The 16,596-nt window shown below is 34.6% G+C and overlaps 1 protein-coding gene across 2 annotated transcripts in view; it reads left to right on the top strand.

Moving 5' to 3' along the window:
- The window catches only part of LOC111505890 (uncharacterized), a 43,012-nt gene that overhangs the window by 23,511 nt on the left and 2,905 nt on the right, over positions 1-16,596 (top strand). For both annotated transcript variants that reach the window (XM_074183636.1, XM_074183635.1), the window contains exons 3-4: positions 7,632-7,811; positions 13,573-13,963. In XM_074183636.1, the coding sequence (XP_074039737.1) occupies positions 7,632-7,811; positions 13,573-13,963 (571 nt within the window). The remainder of the gene's footprint in view (positions 1-7,631; positions 7,812-13,572; positions 13,964-16,596) is intronic.

Here is a 16,596-nt window from a genome sequence, read left to right as displayed (position 1 = left end):
AGGCTGACGTGTGGGAAGTATCCAAGTATCACCTAACTCCAAACCAAATTTCGATATCACAGTACTTCTTAACTAAAAGATATCGGCATTTTTAGAAGTCATGATTTTCGAAGAAAAAAATTGAAATTAATTTTTATTTTGAAAACGGTAACAGATAGGTATAGGGAAATATCAAGAAAAGTTGTCGGGCAATTGTTGGAGATTCCAAAAATAATATTATATACAGAGTGTTCCATTTGAAAAAACAAAGTTGCTACTGCTTTCTAATAGAAGCGGAAACACCGCATTGTCGAAAATATTTTAGTTGGCTAGAGAATGTCCGAATATGTCCTCCATTAAATTTTCAAAGTGATCCGTTGCCTGGTTCACCAGAAACGTCTAATGTGCCATCCACCGTGAATCAGCCTGTATAACGGCTGCGAGATGCACAACCACCTTCCAAATTATATTAAAAATATACAGTCCAACACTGGCTTCAGAAAAGCTGTAAAAAGAGTTCTTTCTAATAGAACCTATTATAGTTTGGAAGAATATTATGCGGATATGATAGACTAATAATAAATATACCAAAATTTGACATTTTGATATCATAACCCTACTATTGTTTGTTATATTTTAAATTTCAAATGAGTGACTGATTGCTTTTTAACAATTCAATTTTATAAAGTAGTGACTACGTATACTATGCATACTGAGTATATAATTATCTAAATGTTCATATAATTTCATTTAATTTATTTTATTTATACAGGCTTAATCAACAAGATGTTATTCTTTGATAATAAAGCATATTTTGATTGATTGCTTGATATATACTACAGGTAACCATAATTGAGACTACCTCCAACAAATTACCTAAACCTCTACCTGTGGTAGGAGAGATATGCCTGAGATGGCATACTTTTTTTCTATACTTAATTACTAGTAGCACCTTGAAGTTACAGAATTGGTAAGGAGTGAAATGAACACTTAAGACACTTATTTGTCAAAACATAATTTTATTACTCCGAAAAACTTCATTTTTTTTTTATACAAATTAAAAAAAAATCTCCATATGCCATCTCATCAACACAATTGTTGGTGAGATGACATAGTGTGAAACCGCCTACTAAAGTTGGCATATATCGAAAACAAATACTTTTGTTGCTTTAGATTCGCCAGCGCATTCGGTCTCGGTCCATTTCAAACAAGTCTGACATCGTACCCATGTTTCTCCCGCACGGAAAAGGGAATATAATTCGTTACAAAATATACATGCAATAGGTTTGTTCTGGTTCTAACATCCCAAAACGTTTGGAAACTGCCCAAGACATGGTGCGTACAAACAAAAAATCTCAAACAGTCCGAAATAGTCTCGGACACTTGTTCAAACCAGAACGCTTTTGAGGAGACCACTGTGCCACCTATCGTATATATGAAGAGATGAAGACGAGAAAATACTATCAATTATGTCCATTTTGTTATTTAGCGTATCCCTATAGTCAGCTCAAATGTTATCTACCCCCAATCATCAATTATTCAAATCAATTCAATAAATAAAAAAACAGCCTCGAGAGCAAGAACGATTCGGGACGGTTCAAAACAGTTTAGGATCATTTCGCAGTCGAAACCAGAACAGAGGATTCATCAGTCCGAAATTATCCTCAATAAACCAGAACGCTCTATATCAACTGCGCATGATCCTGACGTTCTAGAACCTGAATTTCACAGAACCAGAACAAACCTAACATCATCCTTCGAATCGCTACTATCCTTTTCAGAGTCTTCTTCAGGTATTGAGACTTTTTTTGCAGCTCAGGTGGATTTCCTTAGTGCTTGCGCTTTCTTGTCTAGCTGCTTTGCTGAGTCAATATCTGGGGTGGTATTAATAACTCCATATTTTCTTCTCTGTGACGCCGACACTTTAGGTAATGGTGTCTCTATTTTTATCAAAATCATCCTTATTACTCATTACACGTGATGGTCCTGGAACAATGGAAACAACTTCTTGCGTCCGTTCTCGCTGGATACTTCGGCAGTAACATCGGCAGGGTAAAACATCCAGTCTGGAAAGACATTTGCATCAAAGGGGAAAATGAATGTTGTAGAAAAACCACTTGTTGCGTTCTTAACAGAGGCTACTTTCATATATGCTGGGCTGAAAATCTCTGCAACTTGGAGATGTGTTACATTCCGGCCTGGATGATTCTTCAACCATGTGGTGAGCTCTTGATTATAGTATGAACGAAAAGCCGAATAAAAACTCACGTCCAGAGGCTGCACCCGATGGGTACAGTGTGGGGGAAGCAAAACAGCACTATGCCACTTTTGCGTATAATATAACTTCCAAACATGAACAAAAGTAAGTTTTTGTTGCCATTAGCCATCCCATCCTTTTTTGTTTAACATCATCGATGGCTTGCTGCATATTTTGGTCGGGCCAGTTTTTTCTGGATGATTTTCTCTCGTACCGACCCATCACTGTAATAATAAATAACTATGTTTGGAAAGAAGCCATCAAATTAACAAAATAAATATGATTGTATGAGATGCATACATACTCGTATAAAAAGGCATACCCTGCCATCTCGTCCACACGAATAGTATGCTATCTCAGACAGAAATACAGGAAGATCCTTTTGCTAACCTATATTTTAGTAGCTTTGTTTTAACGACACCATAATATAGGATATACTAATCAAGCCACCAAAAAACATAAATACATATTGGGACTTACCTTAATTTCAAATAACTATCAATAATGGGTCAACTTCTAATCAGTTCATAAAAACTTTTATGAGGCAAAAATCGACTGACTAGCCCACTGCCTTCAAAACGAATCTGTCGCATGGCTTTTGCTCACTGTTGCTAAATGTTCGAGCATTGATGATAGTTTTCGATCAGAACAGCGCCAAATTTCTAATAGATGTAGATGAAACACGTGTTATGCCGTCTCAGCCAGTATGCCATCTCAGGCATATCTCCCCTACTTCTTCAATTCTGATCACCTGAAGCATATTACCGACTCTTACATCAATAATAATTCTTTCTCAGTTTTTCTAAGTAAACAAGTCCAATGATGGTGATCTATTCAAATCCAGTTGATCATTCATTAGAATGTTTGAATTTTCAAGTTTATTAATTTTCATTGCTTCCAAATGATTCAATTTTAAACCTTTATTTTCTATGTGTAAAATTTGGAACTCTCCGTTAAAGATATGATTTTCTTCTGAAAGGTTATTTTAATATATGTTGAACTTGTTTTCTTATTTACATAGCTCATATGATGTTCCTGGATTCGATTCCTAAATGTTCTGCCAGTTTGACCAATATATACCTTAGGACACGTTCCACACTTCAATACATATACTCCTGATTTCTCGAATTTGGATGGTTTTTCTTTATTATATTTATTTTTATTATAATAAAAATGGCAGAACATTTAGGAAACGAATCCAGGAACATCATATGAGCTATGGAAATAAGAAAACAAGTCCAACATATTTAAATCATTTTTTAGAAGGAAATCATATCTTTAACGAAGACTTCATAATTTTACACATCGAAAATGAAGGTTAAAAACTGAATCATTTGGAAGCAATGGAAATTAATAAACTTCAGAACTCAAACATTCTAATGAATAACCAACTGGATTTTAATATATTATCAACATTATTGAACTTGTTTTCTCAAGGGGGCTTTACACGCTACGATTAATCGTAGCATTTGATTGAACGATTCATCGCTCCAACAAATCGAAAGAGTAGAGCACTGTTTACACGCTACGATAAATTGTAACGATTTCTGGTCAAATGTCACTTATGTGGTCTTGCAAAGTCCTGGTCGTTCAAGAAATGAAGACGGTGGAAATACCACAAACAAGGTTTGTAGATGTCATCCGCACCAGCCCCAGATTTCTCGGAACTATTACCTTTCAGAAATTCTTTTTTATAAACCGCGTACACGTACACGTTTCACAACAGTGTTCTTATCTGCTGACGGAATTGGCCACGGTGATAGTGTGCCCGACTCACGATTGGAAGGCCGTGGATTCGATTCCCGCCTCGACCAGATATTTTTCTCGAGAGAATTTATCTGGTTGAAGCTAACACAACCGTGTTAGGAATCACTCGTTAAAAGGTAAGACCTCATTAGCCCTTAGCTTGCAGAAGTTTCTCAATTCCGAGAGTAGTCGTTTGTATAGGGGCGACAGCTGATCAACGAAAAAACAGATTTATAAAAACTCCTTGAACTTTTTGACTAGCTCAATATGAGCTAGGTGTTTTTCGTTCCTGTCGGAGTATTTTTTGCTCTTAACGAGACACAAACAGGTGAAACTTTCATGAAGATCTATAAATTCAAATAAAAACTCACGAGGTGTTTGTTTACTTGCATTTTCTGCCATGTTTACCTACAACAATATGTCACGAAACAACATTACATTGCAAAAGCAGATTGGACACTGAGTGAAACCGTAGCGAGAAATTAGTACAACTGTTACACGTTTCAACACATCGTTACGATTCCCAAAAATTGATGCCGGCCGGCTTCAACCATCCACTCCAACTCCAATCCCAATAAATCGCTACAATCTCCCGTTTACACACAACGATAAATTGTAACAATCTGATCGTTACGATAAATTGCTGCAACTTATCGTTGCATGTAAAGCCCCCTTTAGAAAAACCGAGAAAGAATTATTATTGATGTAGAAGTAGGTAATATGCTTCAGGTGATCATAATTGAAGAGGTACCTCAGGTAGAGGTTTAGGTAATTTGTTGAAGGTAGTCTCAATTATGGTTACTTGTAGTATACAGGGTGTAACTGAATAAGTGTGAAACATTCAAGAAGGTGATTCCTCATCGAAAAAAAAAAGATCTTTCGTATTAAGAAATTTCATTGGAGCATCCCTTGTTAAGATACAGCCCCTTAAAGGGCGTACATAAAATTTGTATAACAATTTTTTTCACAAGCACTAAAGGAGTTACAATATTGAAATTGACCTGACGTTTGGTACAATCAAAAAAACATTTAGCCAGAAATTCATTTTATTTACCCCATGGTTGTAAGGAGTGGAAAACGCGACCCCTAAAATGTATTTCCAATGTAACTTTTTGTCTTATTATTTGTTTACCATTTAACAATTTATTTCCGATAGCTTGTTTCATTCTGAACAAAAAATGTCTCTTGGGTTTTTTGCCCAAAATAAACCAGTTCGCAGCAAAACATCATTTTAGGAACAACTCTACTAGGTCGCTATTAGCGATAGTGACAATTAAATTGGTATGACGCTGTCAGTTTGTGAATTTTCGAAATTGAATTAATACTAATTGTGTGTTGTTGTTCTGTTTTCAATTTGTTACTTTAATAATTCTCTTGTTATTAAAATGGCAAACACAAATGAGGAAATGGATGATATGCATTACGTTTACGCTCTGTCGCAGGGGAATGGGTTAGAAGCTTCTAGAAGATATGCTGAAATGTATACTCAACGGTAGCATCCTTCACATAGAAAATTTGCTCGACTTCATCAACGATTACAAGAAAATGGTTCATTCGACAAATGAACGCAGAATTGTGGTCGCCATCGAGAAGTACGAACACCACAGTTTGAGGAAGCAGTACTCGATTTGATTGAAGAACAACCTACTGCCAGTACTAGAAAGATTGCTTTCCAGCTAAATGTTGATCATATGACGGTATTCCAAATTTTAAAGAAACAACTCTCATACCCTTACCATCTGCAACGAGTACAGCCACTTTTACCGTGAGACTTTCCGAACCGTCTTGAATTTTGCAATTGGATGCTGGAATTGATTAGAAAAAATTGTGACTTTCTGAAGACGATAGAGTTCACAGACGAATGTAGTTTTTCTTGGGACAAGACTATTAATTTTCATAACTACCACATATGGGCTGATGAAAATCCTCACGCTATTGTCGAAACTAACTATCCAAAACAGTTTTCCCTTAAGGTGTGGCTCGGAGTTTGGGGATGATGTAATTGGGCCTCATTTTATACCTCCTCGATTAAATGGTAAGGCATACGTTCAATTTTCAAGAGAAGTGCATCCAGTACTTCTGGAGGAAGTTCCTTTGGGCGTCAGAAGGGATATGTTTTCCATGCATGACGGGGCTCCCGCCCATTTTAGTCAAGTAGCACGTCAGCATTCAACTGAAACATATGCAAATCAGTGGATAGGTCGAGGAGGAGTACAGAACTGGCTCGCTCGATCCCCGGATCTCAATCTTCTCGATTTCTCTCTTTGGGGCAATTTACAGCATTTGTTTTATCGTATCGTTCGCGATGTAGAGGACTTTAGAAACCGGGTCATCGATGCGTACAGGGTGATCAGAGAGACTCCAGGAATATTTGAGCGAATACATGGCACAATGCGCCAACGTCTAGACACATGCGTAATGTCTGAAGGTAGACATATTGAACATTTACTATGTTTTGTTATTAAGGAATTAGTTTTGTCTATTACCTATTAATCATTTAATGCAGGTACTAACAATAAATCCAGTTCGAATTTATGACGATATATCTCTGTAGTTGTTCGTAAAATAATTTTTTGCTGCGAACTGGTTTATTTTGGGCAAAAAACCCAAGAGACATTTTTTGTGTAGAATGAAACAGGCTATCGGAAATAAATTCTTAAATGGTAAACAAATAATAAGACAAGAAGTAACATTGAAAACAAATTTTAGGGGTTGCGTTTTCCACCCTTTACAACCATGGGGTAAACCAAATAAATTACTGGCTAAGTGTCTTTTTGGTAGTACAAAATGTCAGGTCAATTTCAATATTGTAACTCTTTCAGTGCTTGTGAAAAAAATTGTTTTACAAATTTCATGTACCCCCTTTAAGGGACTGTATCTTGACAAGGGATGTTCCAATGAAGTTTCTTTATATGAAGGATCCTATATTTTTTTCGATGAGGAATCGCCTCCTCAAATGTTTTACACTTATTCCGTTACATCCTGCATAAATATTAGTGTAAGAAACAACTTGTAGTATTCATATCACTGTTGATGAAGCTACTGTGTTAGCGAAACAAGCCGTGATATATTTTTCAAATAAAGTTTGTGGAGATCAAATTGATTATGAATAGATATGCATCCCAATCCAATAACCCTATTCCACTCATCTGTGAAATAAAAATATATGTATTCCTTTCAATTACCAACAGTCAACACTGTGACTATAACAGAATAATTATCTATTCTTAAGGCGTATTCACATGCCTATAAAATGACAAATATCTGTTTATTGCAGTCTTTCTGAACTCCCTATCTTACAAGTACCTATTCAATAGGAAAAACAAATTATAATGAATAAAGTATCTTATCTTCTCTAAGAAAAATAGCTTACAAATTTAATTTAAATTTGAAAGCCACCGGTAGACAGCAGTTTCAGCCTGTTGAGCATCTTCAGTACAGGGCAGGCGGTGCTCCATAGAAGACAAATTGCGAATTATTTAAAACAGTACTTGATGAAAATAACTGCATAAACGCAAGCGAGACATATGTGAAACTCCTTATTGATCAGACGCCTATATTTATATTGTCAACTCTATAAATTTTAACACTCCTTACTGTCCTGATATTTTTGTGTTCTCAAAAATTCCAGAATCATTTTTAATTCAAGGTGGAGAAATGCTGTACAGTAATAGGCCCTCGACAGTGTGTTCAAACTCCGAAACCTCGTTGTTTTCACTACAGATCCAAACAATGCGGAGAATTCTGCACCGCATCAATAGTTCACAAAGAACAACAACAAATTTGCGAAGTAAACTATCCAGGTGCTCCTCCAAACTGCAGACAACAGGTAAGATACATTTGTGTTCAATTCATATCAATGTGTCTTAGAGTTATCTTTGGCATCAATATTTGTGCTTATGAATCAATTGAAGTTTTTAAAATATTAGGTTGTTTCGAATGTTTGATCCGTTTCAATGTCATGTATTTTTGAAGCTCCATATCATAATGAATAATCATTCTATTATGTCGTAGTGTATACTAATGGATAGTGATTTTTTTACTTACTCTACTGATGCTGTTACTTCTTTTCCAAATTTTAATTTACTACCTGTTCTCGTTTACCGATTTTCGGTCAATTTATCTCTACGAATTCAAATTGAACCTAAGCGCTGCCGAAACAGCCTGAAAAGTTAACCAGGCATTTAGCAAAGATGAGTCTCGAAGTGGTTGACCTATAGTAGAACGAGGATTTGAGGACACTGGTGGAGAGTGACTCATCACAAACGGTGCATACAGTTGTTGAGTGTTTAAAACGTATTGAGAAGGCCAAAAAGTTTTTTTTTTGCTTTTGTGCGACCAAAACGATCCTTTTTTCAGGTCGGAACGTCACGAGAGATGAAAAGTGGATCCTTTACATCATCAATCAAACATTCTCAACTAGCGTCATACCTTGGAAATGGAAAACCAGTAATGTAACAACAATTTTCAAAGCAGAAAAAAAAATCCCAAATTGATAACTATAGACCTATATCTATCATAACTACGCTAGCCAGAATTTTCGAACAATGTGTCAAAAAAGACTACTTGACTCATACCTATAATAATAACTGACAGCCAATTTGGATTCGTGAAAAATTCAAACTGGTAAAATGACATAATGGATTTTTAAAAAACCACTGTGAAGGCCATGGACTGGCCAACCAAATGCTTGGCCGTTTTCCAGGACCTGGCCAAGGCCCTTCGTAAGAGTTGACCATGAACTTAACATGAAAAAATTGAACAACTATGGTATTCGAGGCAATGCTTTGGCTTTAATGAAGAACTACCTATGAAATCGAATCCAACGAGTGAAAATTGGAAATGAAATGAGTGGCGAACTGACTGTATGAATTGGTATACTACAGGGGAACGTCTTGGGACCGATGCGTTCTCTCATTTACACTATAACAAAAATCAACAATCTCATAGGCGATGTAATAATATGCTTTGTCGATGATACTCCTCTAATTTACACTGAAATATCTTGGCATGAAATAAGAGAGACAGTAAAAACAAATTTACAAAAAATATACATGTGATTAAATAGTACTAAACTATCAATGAATGTAAACAAGACAAAGTATCTGACCTGTTCTCCCACCCTTCGTGATCAACCCAAAAACCCATAAAAATGCGTTTACTGCAATGTGATAATCAAAATACTTGCAACTGTCAGACCATAGAACAAACCACATCTATAAAATACCTCGGAGTCATTTTAGATCAGCACCTAAACTGGACGAAACATATCAACTTTGTAACAAAAAGGCTCAGATTATTAATGCCCACTTTTTATGAACTACGTGACATACTATCAAAAAAATCTTATAATACTCTATACCTTTCTTGTCAAATCTATAATAAATAAATAAAGAGAGTTATATCAAAAAACCAACATGTTAAATATTCATTCACTATATATTTATCCTTGCCTAATAAGAATATTCCATAAACGAGCAGATTTCCCGCAGAAACATTCAAGAGATACTCGATCAAAAATGAAACAGGACGTGAAAATTGAATTCTTCAATGAAACGGTCACCCAGAATTCTTTTTTCTTTTATGATCCAAAAATATTCAACATCTCACCTAAAAATATAAAAGATATAATAACATCCTCCAAACTATTCAAAAAAGAGGCGAAAAAGTATGTACATAATCACCCAACTTTATACTGAAATAAATACTTATAATTTGTATATATTGTGTATTATATAAGCACTTCACTTACAACACCAAAATTTAACAATAATACCACACTACGCGGTTATACCCCAATCGAAATGATTCGAATTATCCAATCTCATTTGAACTCTAATTCTCTGTCTTATCTTTCTATATTCATAAAAAAGGTAAGAAATCTTCACTTACCATTTGGATACAATTACATAAGATACACAATTGTTCAAATACAAACATTGCAAGCAACCAAAATTTTCGAGACAACACCAACACAAAACGACATAAAACAAACGTTGGTTGTTTGCAATGTTTTTTATATTTTTCAAATATGTATCTGATATGTCTGATGGTTTTTGAAATAGTAATATTATTAATACGAAAAAAAATACTTTTCGAGCCCTGAAGAATTCAATTGAATTCGAAACGTCGGCAAAAAAACAATTTTTATTTTTAGAAAAAATTGATTCTGTTACCTAACTAACCTTTTTTCAGTAAAATGATGAACTATGTTATATAATTCATTATTACGAGTATTTTGCCCTAGTCTATTATCTAAATCAATGAAAACTTCGTTCAAATTCAAAACAAAAAGTGCGTGTTTGAAAAATTGTTACAAACAAGTGCATTGTTGAAGGAATAATAGAAACTTTTTTGAATCTAATTGTTTATGTAAATTATACATCGTATACAATCGCATTTATTGATTAACTTTTAATTTTTGCTAGAAAGTAATATGAATGACGAACCATTTCTTTAAATCATTAGTTCAACTGAACTTTCAAACTTAGAAATATCATTCTTGAATTCAATTCATTTGTTTTTGACAAATATATTTGTTTTTCAATAATACAAAAGAGCCAATGAAAAAAATTCTTGATCATTGATTTCGTCAGGTGAAAATAAATATGCATTAAATAATAATTTTGGACGATTTTGCATCGATAATCAGAATTCCTGGAGAAATTGTTCGAATATTTCGTGAACAATGTTGAAAAAATAATTTTCCGAATAATGAGAATTGAAAATTTCAGAACATATTCATGTAGCTTTTATCAATGACAAAACAAAACAATCGGAACACTTAAAAAAAAGATGCTTCATTCTACATCTTTCATAGTTTAAATCTTCAATTATTCTTAACAAAATGGAGGATATTATCTTTTTTAATTCTCCAGCGGGTATCCTTTCTAAAGCTCTCAAAGAATAGCTCCAGAATTTATAAAGTTCTAATGGTTCTGAATATTAATATCTCCTAAAATACACCCTTCAATTTGAACAAGGTTCCTATGGCTGGTTTCAAATCAAATAAGTCAATGAATGTAATTATGCACTGTCATTGATGACATACGTAAATTAAACTCATTCATGACATATAGTCGTACTTAAATGAATGAACTGAGTGCTTATAATGTTATCAAGATTGATGCTTAAGAGGCAATAGGGCAAGTGTTTTATTCCGAAACATGGTATGTCCGCCATTGATGATGACAGTATTACATCTAACTGGAATTTTCATTTGTTTCATATACTATATTGTTCAGCAATCCTGTGAATAGTATCTGATTCGATTCCATATAACGAATCCCTGGAGTAGGTACGAACTGAATAGGAAAAAGTGTTTTTTGTATAATTCAATATTCATATGAAAGTTGTTATGTCGAAAGTTTTTTTTGTGTAATTCGTGTTTATATAAAAGAAGTTGTTTCAAAAGGAATGATTTTTCCATTTCGTGTCTGAATGTTACTTCCTCGCATGATCTACACATTTTTGTGAAGATTTTATTTTGAAATTATTTGATATCTCATTTTCTTCGGAAGATTTATACATTTTTTGTATAGCTCCACTGAAAAATACCCCTTTCATTTTGAATACTGCAATGTCATTTCATTCTTCAAAAAATATATGCATATACAGGGCTATTCAAATTCGTTCCTGTACATGGGGATCTCGTAAACGATAAGAGATAGAGTGTTGGTTAAATCATGGCAAAGTTGCGTATATCAGAGACCCATTCAATGATGTAAAGAAATCGAATCTAGCTCTTTTGGTTCTGGAGATATACAGGAAACACCAAAAAATCCCAAATTATATTTTTGGCAATATCTTCTTCATTCGCAGACATATTGAAAATCTGTTCACATTTTGCTATTGGCACTTGATGTGGGCTCTCAGAATATATCCATAAATCTTTTATACAGGGTAGACGTTCACTTCGTACTAAGATATTAAATTCAATTTTATATTTCGGAAAATTTCGATAATATTCGATTATAATTGTGTGAATTATTCCCTTTCAAATTACGGCCCTGGAAATTGGTTGACTGAGTTGAATGAAAACACAATAACAACATTCACGTCTTCCTATGTACCCTAGAGTTTTTCGAGAGTTTTTTTCATTTTTAGGTACCTATTCATATTTTTTCCATTGCTCTGAGCATTTGGCATGATTATCTGATACATATCTACAACAAAAATATATTATATATGTTTTGATGAGCAGAAAAGAAAATGGTAGCAATAATAACATCCGGAACGAACACTATAACTATAATGAAAATTGAAATGAAATAAGTAATTCATACACACAAAAAAATTAATTGTGCAATAAATGTTCGAATTGGATTCCCTCCATTTAGAGAAAAATAATGGGACAATAAGATGGTCTGCTAGATTACCAGATCTTACTATTTTAGACTATTTTCTATGGGGGACATTGAAAAATAGTATTTACGCTGGCAGAGAGATAGAAAATGTGGAAGACTCGAGATTGAGGATTTTGAATGATTTCCCAAAAATGCAGCATATAAGTGTATTAGAAGCAATGAATAATATGAAAAACCAAGTTAAGTAATGTCGGCAATCATTTTTTTGGGTACCTACACAAATTACTTCATTTCAATTTTGATTACAATCATAGTGTTCATTTCGGTTATTATTATTGTTTCAAATAATCATAAAAGGTTTTCTTATTCGAAGTTCATTGTAGAAAACGCTCAGAGCAATGGAAAAAATATGAATAGGTACCTAAAAATGGAAAAAAAATTTCGAAAAACTCTACGATACATAGGGAGACGTGAAAGTTGCTATTATGTTTTTATTCAACTCAGTCAACCAATTTCCAGGGCTGTAATTTAAAAGGGAATAATTCACACAATTATAATCGATTATTACCGAAACATCCCGAAGCATAAAATTCAATTTAATTCCTCAGTATGGTGTGAACGTCTACGATCCAAAAACTACAACAAAAAATACAGGTCCGTATTTGAAAATTCGAAGATGGGGGTGGCGCAAGTCAGATGACACCCTGTATTAAAGATTCGTGAATATATTCTAAGAGCCCAAATCAAGTGCCAATAGCAAAATGTGAACTGATTTTCAATATGTCTGCGAATAAAGAAGATATAGGCAAAAAAATAATTTGGGATTTTTTGTTTTTTTCTGTATATCTTCAGAACCAAAAGAGCTACATTCGATTTCTTTACATCATTGAATAGATCTCTATAATACACAACTTTGCCACAATCCAACCGACACTCTATCTCTTATCGTTTACGAGATCCCCATGTACAGAAACGAATTTGAATAGCCCTGTACAATATGTATCCATATATGTCACCATATATAATATACAATTGCAAGATAACAATAAATGTTCTTTCTTCATTTCCACCCTTCCTTAAAATGCCTCAGTATTTCTAATTCATTTGATCCGTACTGGTTCAAAAAATGTTTTATTATTTTCAACCCCTTTTCTATTGTATACTGATGACTGATTGAAAAATATCCACCTTGTAATATACAAATTCAACAAATCGTATGAATGAATGAAAACCTTAGCGTAATACTCTCACCAATAGAGAAATAACTGAATAATTTTTCCACAGGTTATCTACATACCTCAGCCTCAGCCAAAATGCGTTTATCAATCAGTTTGGCCTTATGTAGCCTGCGGAATACAAAAATCTGAAACTTGTGGTGGATGTTACTCTCACTACGTCGATCAGTCATCCACAGCTTACGCGACTTGCCCTTCTCAATGCTACGATCAGGGATATGGATTAGGGCCAATGTACAGGCAGGGCCCATTCTATCAAATGACGTACTCTCACATGCCTTGTTATCAATGCCTGGGGCTCCAGCCTCCCTACGGTTTGGAAATGACGGGATTTGGAAGTTACGCAGGAGCACCAGCTTATGGCGGTGTCCCAGGTTTTGTCGGAGTTCCAGCTTATGGAGGTATTTCCAGCCAAAGTGGTTTTCCTGTTTATTCACAAGGTATTTTTTTCTAACATGATTCATTCCTTTTCAAAATAGTTTTTCACTTTGCAGACAGATGTAAGTTATTGCATGAGAACCAAAACTTTTACTGAACGGTAAGATGATGAAATTTTGGACCTATTAATGACACAAAAAATCTTTTCGATACATTCAAATCGTTACACTTTTGTCGTTGTACGTTTCCAAGCTGGCGCTATAAGGAGTTGATCTCCTGAGTTGATAACTCATATCAAGATATGATACTTCATCTTCTGAAAACTCCAACTCGATTGTGGAAATGCGACTCGAAAATAGCGTTGTAGGCCTGTTGTTCATGAGCAGTGCTTGTTTCTAACCTGCATAACAGGATGAACCAAGAAAAGGGATCAACATAAGTCCATTCGAATTGACTCTAGTAAGATCGACCAAGAGGACCAAAATTAGGGGATGAAGACCTCTACAACTATAATAGAGGTTGAAAACCTTACTTAGAATCATCACTGATATAGGATCACTAGGATGGCGGAGCTACTGCTATAATCAAACTTAGCAGTATGCAAAAACTTTTTGTTTTAGAATAACCGAAGCAACTGAAATTACATTAACAGCAGAATTGGAAACCTTCTTGAATCTACTTTCTTCACATCTTGCAATGACGTGAAAGACAAGATTGGTTCAATTCAAACTGCAAAATCTATTAAGCCATAAGGGATCTGGCAAAATTTGAATTTCAGAATGAATAGAGGAACGAATAAATATCAACCAAGTTCTCGAAGGCAACAAAATCCTTTATGTTGAAGTCGCAAACCCTGAAGAGTGGATAATGAACAATAATTCGAGAAGATGCTCAACAAGAACATCTAGTATTCACATGGCACAAAATCGAACGAGGGACAAGATCAGGAATACTAGTTTAATGTGGGGAAAAACTTACATCACAGCCATGCGCTCCCTCAATGAACGTACTTATTCTAAACAATAGTATATGCAATCTTGTGATTTTGCAAGTCAATATTCCCACAGACATTGATAAACCCAAAAGTGAAAGGGATACTGGTCTTGGAATGTAGTGAAAAACTGATTAAAACTCGTGAACCAAATATATTGACTATTAGGTTCATGAACACTCAAAAATCATACCCAACGACCTGGTGTGGAACCATATCAGAAAACGGGTCGATAAGAGACAAATACTGTGTGAGGTACTCGAGAATATTTCTATGAAGTGACTATCAAGCTTTCACGGTAATCTCTTGAAACTGTTTGTAGTCTTGGATTTTGATGTCCCGGTCCGTTGATTTTTTTGATAACTTTTGGATCATATCTTCAGAGGTTTGTGATATCCCTTCCAAGGTTAGAGGTCATTGGTGGGCTCGTGGGCCTAGCTCATTTTATGAGCTAGCTCATTTTATGACCAATCAAGTGCGGATGGTTTGGCCAGTTCGATCTGCTTAGTTAGTTCAGTTGGCACAGACGTTCCGGAAATTCCAACTGCATTAATGTTCCGCGAAGTTTTGTAAATCTTCATTCGTCTTTTTGTCCAGTTGAAACTGTGGTCATATCTATGGATTTCAATTGCCTCACGAAATAAAAAGCTTGATGACTTTTCGAAACATTTGCTGCTGCTATAGCTTATTTTTCTATGTATTCTCTATTTACATCTACAAATATGTAAAGAGTGATCATCATAACTTTCCTCTTAATTCTTATTATCATGACTGCCCAACTCGATCCTCGAAATTTATTAGGCCTCCTAAACATGGAACTAGTATGTATGAGAGAAGCCCAATTTACAAAGGAATTCAATTTCTGAATCATTTGCCTGCCTGTATAAGATGGGAAGACAACATAAATGTTTTCAAAAGAAAGCTTTACAACTGTCTATGCGATGAATGTTACTATGACATATCAGTCATAACACTTGGTGTCCTGGGTAATTAATAAAAAAAAAATCTGTTTGAAATCTGTTTTTCCGTTAATCAGCTGTCGCCCTCATACGAACGACAACTCTCAGAAGTTGAGAAACTTGTGCGAGTTAAGGACTAAGGAGGTCTTACCTTTTAACGTGTGATTCCTAACTTAGTTAGGTCCGAAATTATTCCAATATTGTCCTTTCATCTGATTGTATATATTAAATATGCGCTGTTTTCTACTTGAATGTTTCAATATCATGTAAATATGATCTGGCTGGAATGAAAAATCCATTATTATTATTATAGTCTATTAATATTGAGCCACTTATGTACTAATATAACACTCAATTGTCCTAGTATCTACTTTGTCATATTAACATGAAATAATGTGAAACCCAGGGTTTCCTTCTGCCCTTTGCTGACCTTAGGTAATGCTGTACAATTCAACCGACACTCTATCTCTTATCGTTTACGAAATCCTCATGTACAGAAACGAATTTGAATAGCCCTGTATATTGTCTTGATGTCATATTCTTCAAGGAGGCGACCAATCTTATCGATTACTTTTGGGGTGAAGGGTAGAAAGGCATTTTTAGTTGGCTCTTGATTTGCCTTACCTCTAAGATTGACTTTCATTGCCATCTCGAACCACATGGCCTCAATCCAAAAATGTATGATATAATACTTTAACTGAACCACATGGCCTCAATCCAAAAATGTATTCTCTTGGCTATAAGC

Source organism: Leptinotarsa decemlineata, unplaced genomic scaffold (genome assembly GCF_025532065.1).
Source record: "Leptinotarsa decemlineata unplaced genomic scaffold, Ldec_3_MD MMD2_tig00026340_RagTag_RagTag, whole genome shotgun sequence".
NCBI classification, from domain to species: domain Eukaryota; kingdom Metazoa; phylum Arthropoda; class Insecta; order Coleoptera; family Chrysomelidae; genus Leptinotarsa; species Leptinotarsa decemlineata.
Note: the sequence above shows the minus strand (reverse complement) of the source record. Positions and strands in the feature narration are given on the sequence as shown.